This window comes from Mya arenaria, chromosome 11, assembly GCF_026914265.1.
Source record: "Mya arenaria isolate MELC-2E11 chromosome 11, ASM2691426v1".
Lineage (NCBI taxonomy): Eukaryota > Metazoa > Mollusca > Bivalvia > Myida > Myidae > Mya > Mya arenaria.
In genome coordinates this window covers 16774843-16792251 of record NC_069132.1, presented here as the reverse complement: position 1 = coordinate 16792251, position 17409 = coordinate 16774843, and the positions used below count along the sequence as shown (strand labels likewise).

The following is a 17409-nucleotide window of genomic DNA, read 5'->3' as shown; positions in this document are numbered from 1 at the left end:
GTGATATGATTTGACTATCATACAACACAGTTATAAAATCTCGCTATCATAGGACACAGTGATATTTCTCAGACCATCATATGACACTGCTCTATTTTGATCACAAACATTACTTCCTTCCATTTCTATGTGTCACACAAAACCATACTTAATTCTAAAAACAGCACTTTCATGTTCAAATTTCTTTATATCTAATAACATTAATCAACATACATACATAATACATTCAATGACAATAGGTAATAATGTGTCATTAACAATTTTTCAGATAAGAGAATCACACTTATTTCATCACAATTTTGACCGAAATTAAAATCATAAGCAAACAAGCAGTATTGAGTATGCACAAGTTAGCTCGAAGTTCATTGCAAAAACCAACTGCAATCAAATCCTAACACTGAATTCACGGATTATGAAATTATTGATGGAAATACTAGACAACATTGCTCAGAATTCTAGCGCATGTTTCTGTTCAAATATCACTTTACTTCTTCTTCTTCATCTGTGAGTTTCCACTGTTGTGTTAGTAACACATCTGGTGAGAGGCTATGCGTATCAGGTGCTCCTGTTGGACTTTATCAATGTGAGGAGTGTTGTTTTGTCCTCATATATCCCGTACCGCACATAAGGCGGCTGCTTCATCTGTCTATGAAGAATTACAGCTAGATTTCATGGTATCCACACGTCAGAGTTTGTCAGTATAATAAGAAGAGTGTCAGGTGAACCTATTAGCCTTGATCCATTGAAGATTTGTTGGTTGGTCTGGTTGACGAAGCTCTGTCTGTCCGTTCATGTGGCTCCACAGGACATTCGGTAGCCGGACACTCCCATCCTAAAAGAAGCACAGTCAGTTTCAGAGTTTGTGAGAGTGTGATATTTCTCAGCTAGTAAACTGGGCAGCTGTCGGTTCAGTTTATATTAGGGATGCAAACGAATATTCGAATATTCAATCAAACGTTTGGTATTTAAATGTCAAAATCGGTATTTGAATATTCGATGTTTTGTTGTTGAATAAATGTAAGAATAAATATTTTGCCTACAACTCCGTTGTTGTGTTTAAAATTCGTTTGTCTTATTTTACCAACGATTGTCCCATAATACCAGAGGTGTGAATGTGATGACAATACACTATACACGCGTCGTATGTTATTTAGGGACATATCAAAGGGTACTACAAAAAGTCCCCGTAATTTTACAATTACCGGTACTGGCTGTAAGACAAAAGACACAAAAATCCAATTATTTTCGGTAATTTTAAATGCCTCTACCAATTAAGGAATAAACTAGTTCCCGAGTTGGTTTGGTTTTTCCATAGTTTTTTGAGCAGAGGTCAATCCCAGATCGAGGTTGTTTGTCCTACGGAAAGACCCTCTATTGGCGTATAACAACATTTGACCAGAAATCCATCTAAGTTCATGTTGTTTACAAATATGAAGGCAGAGGAATTTAAATTTAAAAAATCTTAGTTCATAATGTATTACTTTTGTCTTTCTCAAATGAGGAATTTCAGAGGCTCATTTGGTGAAATTCAGGGTCTGCCGTGCGTAGTGGTTACGACAAAGTAGAACTAAAATGTCCCGGCTATTACTTTAGCGAATATTATAATAGTTAAAAGATGTAGTTTGGTAATCAAATATTCGTTCGAAAGAATTACCGAATATTTGAATATCAATTTTGCCATTCGTTTGCATCCCTAGTTTATATAAATTAATTTATTTTATTCCTACTCTATCTAAAGACAACAATCTTATATAAATCACATTTGACTCAGTTTCCTTTGTATAAACCAGGAAATGGCTTAAGGCTTGAACCCTCAACCTCTTTGGTTAGAGGTGGACACCTACACAACTAGATCAACATTTATCAGGCAGCTGTTTGTAAACCTTAATTTTGCTCATGAATAAAATTGGAAACAATTTGTAACCAAAGGGAAGCAATCTATTTGTTAATCACTAGAATGATTATTCACATACAGAGTTGTCTTTCAAATTTTTTCTTAAAATGAATATGGTTGTTATACATTTGGGAACACTACAAAACTGAAAATAAAATCACTCTACTAATGACAATATAGCTTACCTTTGTTTGATGTGTTTCACACAGGGCAATAATGGTTCTAGGTACTGCACACGCTGTCCCATTCACCTGAAGAATATATAATAATAATTAAACACCATTAATTTGAACACTATTTATCTGAACACAGTTTATCCAAATTATTATTATTTTTTATTTTTTATTTCTTACTTGTTTACTTAAATTTTCAGTCACCAATACTTTGCGAACACTATCGTTTTCTAAATATTGTAAATCCAAATATTGTAAAGCTGAACTTTTTATCTGTGTCCCAATGACTGTGGATTATCGGTGTTTAATAACAAAAGTAGTTCATAAGAGATTTTAAATAATGAAACCATAATGTATCTGACGTTTGAATATGTAGTGGCACATTTTTTGTCTCACTATGGGTCTTGCTTTTATAGCAATGCGGAAGAGTGTCTGCCTGCAGAGCGAGGGGTTATGGGTTCGATACCCACCAGATGCAGGAAGCCTATTTGTGTGGTTTGTCACATTGAGCAACCAACAAAAATGACACACTTACTACAATTATCCTCAAGGTGAAGCAAATTGACCTAAGTCTCCGAATTTAGAAAGTGGAGAAAATAAGATGGTATTGAATATATAGTGGCATTAGATGTAACGGTAAATGTACCCTTATTGTGTAAAGATAGTAAAAATAAATTAATATTATACTCTTTCTTTAGTTTTATTGCTACACAGCAAAAAAAATAGATACCAGCGAATGAAAAGTCATATCTGTTTTTGGAAATCTATATCTATATCACTACATAATATATAGTAGTATGAGTCAACTCCTCATGTGTTGCCTTCTCCACTATGCAAGGTGTGTAACTTTGTTAAAGTGGTGTAAATATTTCAGGTGAGGCCACATACTGTATGACAATGTCTTAATTCCCCGTCCCTGGTCCGGTACTTCACGTGTAGCCTGCGACTCTGGAAGTCCGTACAGTTGGATGTACTAGAGATCTGAAACACAATTTTCAAAGTTTACGATGAACATGAAACATCACCAATAAAGAACTTTTTTTTCACAACAACAGGCATAATGGCCCCAATTTCTCGAAACTTCTTAAGCTGAAAAGGATTAAGTAGCTTATCTTAATAAGCCAAAATACATACTTAAATTGAATTTTGATGGTTTAAAATGGTTTATTGTGATTATCATAAAGATAATTCCTATCTTAAGTATAAAAACTCTTAAGGAGTAAATATTACGCAAATTATTCAAAAAACTAAAATTGCTTAGCTTAATCCTGTTAAAATAGACTTAAGAAGTTTCCAGAAGTTGGGGCCTGGCCCCAATTTCTCGGAACTTCTTAAGCTTAACAGGCTTAAGTCGCTTATTTCAATAACAAGAATACATACTGAAAATAGATTTTGATAAATGAAAAATGGTTTATTCTGATCACCGTACAGATTATTCATACATAATTTCTAAAATTTCTTGAAGAAGTAAATATAACTCATTTTATAGAACAACAAAAATAGTGAGATTAGCTTAATCCTGTTATAAGGGACTTAAGAAGTTTCGAGAAATTGGGGCCTGATGTTGGTCTTTAAAATCAGCTAACTACATGATTGAGAACCCATTACCATTCCTGGGTGATAACCAGTACTAATGGTTGATATAGCTCCAAGCTGGGGTCAAACCCGGGACCCTCTCAACCAGATTCTCATTCACTAACCAATTGGCCATCGCCATTGTTACGATGCAATGATGGTTATTAATTCTAAGTCATATAATTAAGGTCTGAGGATTGATCAACTCGATTCAGTCCTATTGCTGTAAGTTTATACCTACCTCTCCCCATAGCTGTGATGCTGGCATCCAGGCTTCTATGTCATACTTTCTGTGTGCTGGAGCCCCCAATTCTGCTGTGGACATGTCTAACACCCTGCAACACAACACACAAGAACCCATATGAAACATTCAGTAGTTTTGGGAGTATTAAATGTGCTCTGTATATTTACAAAATGACAAATATATCATAGTTACATGTGAATATCACCAATTGATACCTAAATACCTGAATCTGTAACAGTTTGAATAATAGCGAGGAAAAAACAATGAAAATCATTAATTTAGGATGAAACATGCAGACGTGCCAATAGTTTGTCGATCTTAATGTCTATCTATACTACAAGAATTACCTGAAGTGGAGTTGCAGCTGAGAGAAGAGAGTTTTCTCTATATCAAGTAGTTCCTGCAGCATGTCACTGCTCTCTGTCACGTCACTAGCAGTCACGCAGAACATCTCAACCTGCATAGAACAGATACATCTAAATCATGTCCTTGTGAAACCGAGTCACGATGTGTCTTTTATAAAGCTGGATTCTTTGTTTTTGTTTGTCATATTTACTATATACTACTTTTTGGCATTTGTGAATTAATATTTTTTTGTTACTCATTTGTTTTTAAAATGGCATTAAAATGCATTCACTCGAGTTCCATAAACGTTCCATACACAAACGGAATCGCCAATACCTTGGTGAACTGGTGTACACGGTAGATTCCCAGGGCACTGTCAGCATCTGAGGTCTCTGCTCTGTAACATCGGCTCACTGATGCTAACCTCTTTGGAAGATCTTCTTCGTTCAACACCTCATTTCCCAAGAAACCTGAAGGTTAAAAGTGAAACTCTGTTTTTATTTTTTTAAAGCTGCAATCAGACAGATTATCCGATATGACAACTTTTTCCTATTTTTTGTCTCAGAATCAGCTGATTTTGGCATCAGTGCTTTCAATTCAGTCATATGAGATAACTCAAAACAGAACAGATCAGCCAAAATTATATTTTTTTCTTTAACTGCGCACTGATATTTTTATCAGCAGTCTTATTTCACAAGTTTTCAGACATTTAAGCAAAATTTGGCTCATTCCAAAATAAAAAAAAAATACCTGTGAAAGTGCAGCCTTCAAAGCATGAAATACTAGAGATACTTCCAGATTTGTGCATCGTCATTTAACAGAAAATAAGCACCCACCTGCCAGGGCCATTTCTGCTGTTCCAGCCAGACACAGGCGCTCATGCCTGCTAGGATCGAGATGATACACCTGAGCTACATCCCCGCTCGTCTTGAACCCGCAACCCTCCTGAAATACACATGATATTATAACAAGAATTTTGAGTATCATGACCATGCAGATATTATGCTTTGCTTTTTTGAAACCCTCTGCATAAATACTGAAATGAACTAGCTTACAATACATAGTATTAATATCCACAGCAAATGTCTTTATTTTTGTAGAAATGCATTAGAAGTCAAATATACACCGTATGATTACACTTGTATAGTTATACTGTCATTCCAGTGGCAAGGTAAAACCTGCCTGAATGCAATATTCTTAACACTTAGTAAATAACCACAGGCATATGCATACTTAGTTACAATTCTGGAACAAAGCAATCATCTTCTTAGTATAGTTTAAAAACATTTATTTACAATGATTGTGAAACAAGTTATTTCAACATTATATTGATGACTCTTGTTGGCACATTGTTATGCTAGAGTGTGGTTTTTGTGTCTGACTTGGTGAGCACAAATAAAACCAACACCACCGTTATGATCTACTTACGATAACATGTGGGTGCAACAGGTCTGGCACTGACACCAACTCAAAACCCTGAAATGCAAATTTGAGTTATGCATCAATTAGTCACATGACACAAAAATTTTGCCACTCTTGCTTAAATTTTACATTTTTTATGACTAATTTTTATATCATTTTAAAAGCATATTGTAGCTGTATAAGGATTAAGGCTCTTTTCTGCAAATTAAGATTTGTAAAGAACTTTTACTTTTTCTTCTTATATTTTTATTTTAACGAATGCTTGCTAAAATGAGAATCTTTTGTCATGTTTATATGTCCATGAACATTAATTTGAACAAAAGTTCACCATGAATCAAAAGGTGAAATAAAATAAATTCAGGAGAATCACTTTAGTAATACAGTCCAAACTCGGTATGTCAAAGTCGGATATCTCGAATTTCCGGTTGTGTCGACTTTTTCTCCGGTTCCGATTTTATTCTTACTTATTCTTAGTTCTATATAAAATCAATCATTCTGCTTGTGTTGATTTTTCTATCTCGATTATTTCGCTATGTCGACCTCCTATTTCAGTCCCTGTGGTTGATTTTCATTAATTTTCCTTGTTCCTCACTAAGTGTATTCAACGTTACAAAACAAACATATTGATGCCCAATAAACATGAGAACAATTTTAATTCCATCAATACAAATAAAAACAGTAGATAAATGATATTTATCCTGAAACATACCTTGTTGAGCAGGAATTTGATGGTGAATGTTACGAGGGCCTGCTCTAGTTGTGCCAGCTGGTCTGTGAAGTAATAAGTGGATGGGCCTGTTGTCATGTTGACATTGCTGAAATACAGGAGCAAACCACACAGTACTGAATCTGTGATCAAAGCATCTAAATAATAAATTCACATACAAGACGCTTTATCAAAAATGTATATATAAGTAAATTTAAGAAAATGAAAGATTTTAATTTACACCATGAAAGTCCACATACATTGCTAGCTTAAAATAAGAATATGTTCCCTTAAAAGTAACAGACAATACAAAGTGGTACTTTACGAATAACTCATGTTCAAATAAGCTGTATATTATCGGCAAATGTGTTACTGTCAATATGATGTAGCCTAACTAATTTTCACATCAATTGTTTGAAGCTTATGGCCAAGTGCCATGTTTCAGAAGACAAGAGAGGTTACAAAACACTAATTGTATTTGTACATGTAGGTGCAGTGGCAGTTGCAATTGGCGTAAAAAGTAGTTTGAAGAACATATCTTTTCACATGAACAGGTAGGCTGACTGACTTAAATGTGTATTTGATACTGACTACACGCTTTAAACTTCCACGAGATACTCATACCAGAATGATGCAGATTGCAAACTTTTATGTGTCCTGGATACCTACTTCACACTGTTAACTTCTACTAGGTATACATACTCGGATGATGTAGAACTGAAAAATTAGATCACACACACATGTACAGGTAGCATTTCACGGCCTTGTTTGTACACAGTGAACCAACCTGACTCGTAGCATGCCCAGATGCTCTCCTAGTTCTACTATGCTTTTCAGGCCATCTTCAACTGAAAGTGACAAACACAAAGAATTACTTGCAACACATGTCAATAGGAGGTGAAAATGTTATTTGTGCAAAACTTAACAGATTTCTGTGATATAGCAATCACAGACCCGATGACAACCTCCGCGTGCCACCTTCACACAGGATGTCGTTGAATGACTCAGAAAAATATTTAATTGAAAAACATATTTGTTTAAAGACTATATGGAAGAAAAATAATGCCTTTGTCACTTTTTGAAGCGTGGGCAATCCCAGCATAATGATTACTACATGTACAATGTGTTTGATAGGTGTTTCTACTTAAACACATTTCTAAAACAAAATGCCAAAATTGAAAAGTTTTTCCAAGCTTGATAAAATATGCCCTTTTCAACCTTAGCACCCTGTCCTTTTTATGCAGCACCATGCCCTTTTTAAAATCTGGCTTAAACCCTATAAGTCACTTAAGATTGCTTATTTGGAGCGCTTGCCTCCCCCATTGTGAGGTGAGAAATAATCAATAATGGACATGAAATTTGTACATTTGGACAGGAGAAGAACAAATATAGGGGTCATCTTCAGGTCATGACCAACCTCATACAAAGTTTGAAGTTCCTGGTTCAAGTTTAAAGTTCCTGAGTCCAAGCATTCTTTAGTTATTGAGCAGAAGGACCGGTTACAAACAAATTGTTTTTCACCTGAAGGTCACTGTGACCTTAATCTACTGACCTTAAAATCGAAAGGTATCATCTACTTATCAAGACCAACTAGTAAACCAAGTATGAAGTTCCTGGGCCCAAGTGTTCTTTAGTTTTTCAGTGGAAACTGTTATTTTACCCCATGGGTACCTTGACCATTGATCATCTGATCTAAAAATTAATAGCAGTCATAAACTAGTCCTGACCAACTGACATACCAAGTATGAAGTTACTTGGCGCAATCGTTCTTTAGTTATTCCGCGGAAAAAATGTTCTTTTATCATAAGGTCACTGCCCCCTTGACCTTTAACCTACTGATCCCAAAATCAATAGGGGTCATCAAGTAGTCTCAACCAACTTGCATACCAAGCATAAAAATCCTTGGCCCAAGCGTTCTTAAGTTATTCAACGGGAAAACTTTCTTTTATCATAAAGTCACTGCCACCTTGACCTTTAACCTACTGATCCCAAAATCAATAGGGGCATCAACTAGTCATGCCCATCTAGCATACCAAGCATGAATTTTCTTGGCCCAAGCTTTCTTTAATTATTCAGCAGGAAATCGTTTTTCACCTTGACCATTACCTTTTGATCCCAAAATCAATAGGGGTCATCTGCGAGTCATGAGCAACTGGCATACAAAGTATGAAGTTCCAGGATGCAGTTGGTCTTTAGTTATGGAGTGGAAACCATTTTCACCTGAAGGTCACCCTGACCTTTACTATTGACCTACTGATCTCAAATTCTAAAGGGGTCATCTATTGGTCATGACCAACTTGTATACCAAACATGAAGTTCCTGAACCCAAAGGATCTTCAGTTATTGAGCAGAACCCATTTTTTCACCTTTAGGTAACCTCAACCTTGACCTTCTGATCTCAACAACAATAGGGGTCATCTACTGGTCATGACCAACCTCCACACCAATTATTAAGTTCCTGGGTCTTATAGTTCTCATGTTATTGAGTGGAACAAAGTGTGACGTACGACTGACTGACTGAAGGACAGGGCAAAAACAATGACATAATGCTTCCGAACCTAGAAAATAGTTTGGCTACATGACAGACTCTATCTTATGATGATGACCAGCACATATAAACAAGCCTCATGTCATGGACCCACCTCTTGGAGCTCCAATCAGCTCAACCTGTCTTGACTCATCCTCATCCCCCACGGGCTGAAATGACACAAAACATTTGCTAGTTCCAGTTTAATGCATGCACATTGTAGTTAAAATTGGTAATTATTGGACACTTTTTGAATGCACAAACTGTTTTTGTAAAGAAATAGCTGAGAGTAAAACCTGAAACATGTCATATCTACCCATGTTAATTTGTCAGAAGTTTGCATTCTGACGAACATATGAACTCCGGTTGTGATGTGATCCACACTGTCCAAACTTACAGACTCGGGGTGTGACTTGTTCCACATTGTCCCAACTTACAGAATTGGGGTATGACATGTTCCACACTGTCCCATCTTACAGACTCTGTGTGTGACGTGTTCGAAACTGTCCCAACTTACAAACCAAGGGTGTTACAGGATTGACACTATCCCAACTTACGACTCGGGGTGTGAGACGTTTGACACTGTCCCAACTTACGACTCGGGGTGTGAGACGTTTGACACTGTTCAAACTTCCAGACTAGGGGTGTTACATATTTGACACTTTCCCAACTTACAGACTCTGGGTGTGACATGTTCGACACTGTCCCAACTTGCAGACTCGGGGTGTGATACGTTCCACACTGTCTCAACTTACAGACATGGGGTGTGATAAGTTCCACACTGTCTCAACTTACAGACTCAGGGTTGTGATACGTTCCACACTGTCTCAACTTACAGACTCGGGGTTGTGATACGTTCCACACTGTCTCAACTTACAGACTCTGGGTGTGATACGTTCCACACTGTCTCAACTTACAGACTCAGGGTTGTGATACGTTCCACACTATTCCAACGTACAGACTCGGGGTGTGACATTTTTGACACTGTCCCAACTTACAGACTCGGAATGTGATGTGTTCCACAATGTTCAAATTTACAGGTATGTAGTGTGAGGTGTTCCACACTGTCCTAACTTACAGACTCAGGGTGTGACATGTTCTACACTGTCTAAACTTACAGATTCGGGGTGTGAAGTGTTCGGGATCTCACTCGCAGCTGTCAAAAAGGCTATCTTCAACTTCTCCTGTATGTCAGGCTGAAATATGTTTTTGCATTAGAAGCTGTTCAATTAAACCAAATACTACATTAACTAGATTGTAAGAAATAATCTTTTCACCTTTCAAATACACCAAGAGTATAACAAGAGGGCCAAATGGCCCTGAATCGCTCATCTGTCATATATTGCACATTCTTCCATTATATACAAATATTGAAAACCTAAGCCTATTTGACCCCAAGGCCATAATTTGAACAATCTTTGTAGAGGTCCACTAGACGATGAATCATGCCAAATATTTAAGCTCTAGTCCAAGTAAGTTCAGAGGAGAAGATTTTTTAAGTTTTAACTGTAAACATATCAAGTATACCCATGACCCCACGGGGCGGGGCCAATTTTTACCCCAAGGCCATAATTTGAACAATCTTTGTAGAGGTCCACTAGACGATGAATCATGCCAAATATCTAAGCTCTAGTCCAAGTAAGTTCAAAGGAGAAGATTTTTGAAGTTTTCTCTATAAACATATAGAGAAAACCCATGACCCCCGGGGCGGGGCCAATTTTGACCCCAAGGCCATAATTTGAACAATCTTTGTAAAAGTCCACTAGACGATGAATCATGCCAAATATCTAAGCTCTAGTCCAAGTAAGTTCAGAGGAGAAGATTTTGAAGTTTTAACTATAAACATATAGAGAATACCCATGACCCCCCGGGGCGGGGCCAATTTTGACCCCAGGGCCATAATTTGAACAAACTTTGTAGAGGTCCACTAGACGATGAATCATGCCAAATATCTAAGCTCTAGGCCAAGTAAGTTCAAAGGAGAAGATTTTTGAAGTTTTCTCTATAAACATATAGAGAAAACCCATGACCCCCCGGGGCGGGGCCAATTTTGACCCAAGGGCCATAATTTGAACAATCTTGGTAGAGGACCATTTGGTGATCCTACCTACCATATATCAACAGCCTAAGCCTTGCGGTTTGGGAGAAGAAGATTTTTAAAGCTTTTCCTTTTGGTTGCCATGGCAACCAGAGTTCTGCATGGAATTGAATTCTTTGAACAACTTTGATAGAAGACCACCCAAGGAACATCCCTATGAAGTTTTATTAATATTGGCCCAGCGGTTAAGGAGGAGATGTCTTTTAAGTAAATTGTTGACGGACGACGCACGACGGACGCCGACAAAAGGCGATCACAAAAGCTCACCTTGTCACAAAGTGACAGGTGAGCTAAAAACAGCAGTTTTGGTTTGATTACAACAGCTCAATGACAGCAATGTGAGAGCACAAGACTGCTGGAACGCCTTCTATTCCTATATTGTCTTACAACATTCTCACACTAATCTAGCGAATGGTACATGTAGTTAAGGGATGGAAGCAAGCAGAAACGATTTGTTGAATAGACTGGTCTGGTGAAAACGTTTGTATTACAATCTTGATTTTATTGAATAATATTCTATCCTTCTATTGAAATAAAAGTGTTGTTACACAATCCTTTAAATACCTTTGGTTCCTCATTCAGTCTTTTCCACAGCTCCACCTGTTAAAGAACAGAAATATTCTTAGTAGCATATTCATGATGTTTGTAATTGATAATACCTGGTATCTTTAATATTCACCTATAAATCAAGGGCAAATATCTGTGTCTAGATATAAGCTCTATATTACTTTAATTCTATTGTTGAGCCAAAACTTATTTTTATAATGTTTTATGTTACATACAATTTCTTTTGATGGTATGAAATATGTCTATATCCCTGACTGCCTTCCTCTTGGCAACATTTTGTCTGATATCAAACAAACATTTACCACTCTGTCTATATCCCCGATTCCCTTCCTATTGGCAACATTCTGTCTGATATCAAACAAGCATTTACCACTCTGTCTATATCCCTGACTCCCTTCCTATTGGCAGCATTTGGTCTGATATCAAACAAGCATTTACCACTCTGTCTATATCCCCGACTCCCTTCCTATTGGCAACATTTTGTCTGATATCAAACAAGCATTTACCACTCTGTCTTTATCCCCGACTCCCTTCCTATTGGCAACATTTTGTCTGATATCAAACAAGCATTTACCACTCTGTCTTCATCCCCGACTCCCTTCCTATTGGCAACATTTTGTCTGATATCAAACAAGCATTTACCACTCTGTCTATATCCCCGACTCCCTTCCTATTGGCAACATTTGGTCTGATATCAAACAAGCATTTACCACTCTGTCTATATCCCCGACTCCCTTCCTATTGGCAACATTTTTTCTGATATCAAACAAGCATTTACCACTCTGTCTATATCCCTGACTCCCTTCCTATTGGCAACATTTGGTCTGATATCAAACAAGCATTTACCACTCTGTCTATATCCCCGACTCCCTTCCTATTGGCAACATTTTGTCTAATATCAAACAAGCATTTACCACTCTGTCTATATCCCCGACTCCCTTCCTATTGGCAACATTTGGTCTGATATCAAACAAGCATTTACCACTCTGTCTATATCCCCGACTCCCTTCCTATTGGCAACATTCTGTCTGATATCAAACAAGCATTTACCACTCTGTCTATATCCCTGACTCCCTTCCTATTGGCAACATTTGGTCTGATATCAAACAAGCATTTACCACTCTGTCTATATCCCTGACACCCTTCCTATTGGCAACATTTTGTCTGATATCAAACAAGCATTTACCACTCTGTCTATATCCCTGACTCCCTTCCTATTGGCAACATTTGGTCTGATATCAAACAAGCATTTACCACTCTGTCTATATCCCTGACTCCCTTCCTATTGGCAACATTTGGTCTGATATCAAACAAGCATTTACCACTCTGTCTATATCCCCGACTCCCTTCCTATTGGCAACATTTTGTCTGATATCAAACAAGCATTTACCACTCTGTCTATAACCCCAACACTTTTCCTATTGGCAACATTTGGTCTGATATCAAACAAGCATTTACCACTCTGTCTATATCCCCGACTCCCTTCCTATTGGCAACATTCTGTCTGATATCAAACAAGCATTTACCACTCTGTCTATATCCCCGACTCCCTTCCTATTGGCAACATTTGGTCTGATATCAAACAAGCATTTACCACTCTGTCTATATCCCTGACACCCTTCCTATTGGCAACATTTGGTCTGATATCAAACAAGCATTTACCACTCTGTCTCTATCCCTGACTCCCTTCCTATTGGCAACATTTGGTCTGATATCAAACAAGCATTTACCACTCTGTCTATATCCCCGACTCCCTTCCTATTGGCAACATTCTGTCTGATATCAAAAAAGCATTTACCACTCTGTCTATATCCCCGACACCCTTCCTATTGGCAACATTCTGTCTGATATCAAACAAGCATTTACCACTCTGTCTATATCCCTGACTCCCTTCCTATTGGCAACATTTGGTCTGATATCAAACAAGCATTTACCACTCTGTCTATATCCCCGACTCCCTTCCTATTGGCAACATTTTGTCTGATATCAAACAAGCATTTACCACTCTGTCTTTATCCCCGACTCCCTTCCTATTGGCAACATTTGGTCTGATATCAAACAAGCATTTACCACTCTGTCTATATCCCCGACTCCCTTCCTATTGGCAACATTCTGTCTGATATCAAACAAGCATTTGCCACTCTGTCTATATCCCTGACTCCCTTCCTATTGGCAACATTTTGTCTGATATCAAATAAGCATTTACCACTCTGTCTTCATCCCCGACACTTTTCCTATAGGCAACATTTGGTCTGATATCAAACAAGCATTTACCACTCTGTCTATATCCCCGACTCCCTTCCTATTGGCAACATTTTGTCTGATATCAAACAAGCATTTACCACTCTGTCTTTATCCCTGACTCCCTTCCTATTGGCAACATTTGGTCTGATATCAAATAAGCATTTACCACTCTGTCTTCATCCCCGACACTTTTCCTATAGGCAACATTTGGTCTGATATCAAACAAGCATTTACCACTCTGTCTTTTCCCCCTGACTCCCTTCCTTATGGCAACATTTGTTCTGATATCAAACAAGCATTTACCACTCTGTCTATATCCCTGACACTTTTCCTATAGGCAACATTTGGTCTGATATCAAACAAGCATTTACCACTCTGTCTATATCCCCGACTCCCTTCCTATTGGTAACATTTTGTCTGATAACATGAGCACTCTGTCTATATCCCCTACACCCTTCCTATCGACAACATTATGAGCATATACCAGTCTGTCTATATCCCCGACACTTTTCCTATTGGCAACATTCTGTCTGATATCAAACAAGCATTTACCACTGTCTATATCCCTGACTCCCTTCCTATTGGCAACATTTTGTCTGATATCAAACAAGCATTTACCACTCTGTCTATATCCCCGACTCCATTCCTATTGGCAACATTTTGTCTAATATCAAATAAGCATTTACCACTCTGTCTACATCCCCGACACTTTTCCTATTTGCAACATTTGGTCTGATATTAAACAAGCATTTACCACTCTGTCTATATCCCCAACACTTTTCCTATTGGCAACATTTGTTCTGATATCAAATAAGCATTTACCACTCTGTCTTTTGCCCCAACTCCCTTCCTATTGGCAACATTTTGTATGATATCAAACAAGCATTTACCACTCTGTCTTTTTCCCCAACTCCCTTCCTATTGGCAACATTTTGTATGATATCAAACAAGCATTTACCACTCTGTCTATATCCCCAACTCCCTTCCTATTGGCAACATTTTTTCTGATAACATCTCTGTTCTTCTCATCAAGAAGGTACTCCAGGTTGAACTCCGGCTCTAGAAACAAAAACAAGCATTTTGTATCTAAATCTGATATGATGAATGGATTTTTTTTGTCATTTATACATATATATCAAATAGGTTTTAGGACAACACACATGCAATAGATGTTTTTGAATTCATTACAAATATACGGTTGACTAGTATCTCCAGAACATGTACATTGTATGATCCAGAGAAGATTATGTCAACAATGCTCTTTTATTTGTAATGTACATGTATATCATTATCCTAATGGTATGGAAGAATCCATGTAATAATGTCAATAATAATGATAAATTGCAAATGTTTGTGCATTCTGTATGTGATCATGTACACAAATCAGAATACAGCATTTCCTACCTCTCAATTCAAACTGTTGTTTCCACATGTTAAAATCTCGTGCCCTGGCCTTCGTGCAGTACGTCGTACAGATCTGTCTCAGGATATTCCTTGTCTCTCTTGCTCTGCACCATGTCATCCCCGGCCCTCCAGCTATAACCCTCAACATCGCCAATACTGGCTTGACTCTGTTCTTTAGATAAAATACAAATAATGCAGCTTTTTATTTGTATGTTAACAATATGTTTCTTTTAGAAGTCTCAAACTTTTTTTTTATAAAAAACTTCTTTCTTAGCTTTTCATTATCATCATGAACTTATACAGTACTATTGAAAACTGAGTTTTATTAGATTCTGTCTGATCAACACTCAACAACTATATAAAGTTTAACCATACACTGGAGGACAAAATGTAATAAATGAGATGTAATATATTGTAGAGATATTGACCCCCCACAATCTGACACATCAAATCTTAGTCCTCATACATAGACGACCAGTCATTTTACAACTTTTGGTTTTGTCATAATACATACACTTAAAACTACAGATTTACAGTGCAGATTTGTGGCATTACAGGGAAATATGGATTTACGTTGCAGACTTACGGCATTACAGGGAAACATGGATTTACGTTGCATACTTGTGGCATTACAGGGAAACATGGATTTATGGTGCAGACTTGTTGGCATTGCAGGGAAACATGGATTTACAGTGCAGACTTGTGGCATTACAGGGAAATATGGATTTATGGTGCAGACTTGTGACATTACAGAGAAACATGGATTTACGGTGCAGACTTGTTGGCATTACAGGGAAACATGGATTTACTGTGCAGGCTTGTTTACAGTGCAGACTTGAGGCATTACAGGGAAACATGGATTTACAGTGCAGACTTGTAGCATTACAGAGAAACACGGATTTACAGTGCAAACTTGTTAGAATTACAGGGAAACATGGATTTACAGACAGTGCAGACTCGAGGCATAACAGCTCAACAATCACCTAGATGGAGTTATGGGCCTTGCTGTACCTGTTGGAACTGTCCCTGCCAACATGTGAAAAAGGGTTAATGGTTACTAGCTGATATGCATGCTTATCAATCGGAACTGGGCTTTGAAGTAATCCTATACAACTATATATATTTTAATATGCAAAGGTTAAAACTCCATTGCGTTTTTATAATTCAGTATGCTTTAGTACGCAGTTATAAATACATCTCATCTATTATCATGGCTATTATAATAAGTGCTGCTGTATATGATTACAAAACATTTCCTGAACGCCCATTATTGGCAACAACAAATCTTATTCATGGCTTTCATTACCCTGTAAATTAATAGCCTTTTAACACCTTGATTTGGGGCAGGGTATACTATTAATTTATATCATACGTCATGGGCTACATTGCCCTTTGAAATCGATCCTACACGAATTGATAAGTCATTATAAAATCTTTGAAGTTAACATTGCTGTTAACAATTACTGTATTAAAACAGTTAAAACTGTCATTTTCAAAGAAGCAGCATTGGTCCAATACATTTTAAAAGGTAATATTTTTAAACAAGTCTGTCTGAAATGCAGACACAATGCTTCATGTATTGAGTTTCTGTATGGTTTTGTCTCAGACTCAAAGGTCATCGTTCACAATTCATGAAGTCAACCTAAATGGCCATCAAGGAGTATTTTGACGATGTTTTGCACTATGACAGATATGAGACAGGGATACATAAGAAATGTCAAAATATCAAGTATCCCTGATCACTCATTTTTGTATATAACTATTGATAGGCAGTCCAGTCTTGCACACAGAAAAAAACACTAGAAGTTTGTAACAAATGGTGAAATGCACGCTTTATCAAATAAGATAATCAATTAAACCATTAAAAGTCACACTTAAAGGCTATACTAGAAACATTCCCTCAAATATATCCAATACGACCTAAACATCTAACTACATCAAAAATATCTTCTAAAATTTGCGTACCAAACCGGTTTAACACTATTTTAGGTAAACAGGGAAAAACAAAATTTGGTCGCATAAATTTCCTTTCAATTGGTTTTGTCTATGGTGCGTGTGCCTACATTAGTACGCATTTATAAATCAAAAGAGAGAAGTTAGTGCACATATACTTTCGAAATAATGGCCTTTCAGCGATGTTTCGTTACCTGAACTTGTTTCGCTGAAACGTAGCCTTTAATCGATTAATGGTGGAGTTATTTTCGGCTGTC

The 17409-nt window shown here is 37.2% G+C and overlaps 1 protein-coding gene across 1 annotated transcript; it reads right to left on the bottom strand.

Annotated features, from left to right (window-relative positions):
- Window positions 1-173: 173 nt before the first annotated feature.
- Window positions 174-17379, bottom strand: LOC128208892 (serine--tRNA ligase, mitochondrial-like). The gene is made up of 16 exons (XM_052912580.1): window positions 17347-17379; window positions 15200-15371; window positions 14754-14854; window positions 11549-11584; window positions 10005-10082; window positions 9002-9056; window positions 7147-7207; window positions 6363-6468; window positions 5660-5707; window positions 5068-5176; window positions 4568-4701; window positions 4234-4343; window positions 3884-3977; window positions 2956-3048; window positions 2080-2145; window positions 174-832 (listed from the first exon to the last, which is right to left on the bottom strand). The coding sequence occupies exons 2-16, from the start codon at window positions 15345-15347 to the stop codon at window positions 716-718; spliced, it is 1356 nt and encodes a 451-aa protein (XP_052768540.1). The 5' UTR covers window positions 15348-15371; window positions 17347-17379; the 3' UTR covers window positions 174-715.
- Window positions 17380-17409: the final 30 nt, after the last annotated feature.

Bases quoted from the DNA above. Each gene is read 5' to 3' on its own strand.
- LOC128208892 (XM_052912580.1), bottom strand. From the start codon at position 15,347: ATGTTGAGGGTTATAGCTGGAGGGCCGGGGATGACATGGTGCAGAGCA. The intron at 7,208-9,001 runs GTGGGTCCATGA...TGTCACTTTCAG, and splicing joins GCTGATTGGAGCTCCAAGAG to TTGAAGATGGCCTGAAAAGC. The intron at 3,978-4,233 runs GTAATTCTTGTA...GTTGTGTTGCAG, and splicing joins CAGCTGCAACTCCACTTCAG to GGTGTTAGACATGTCCACAG.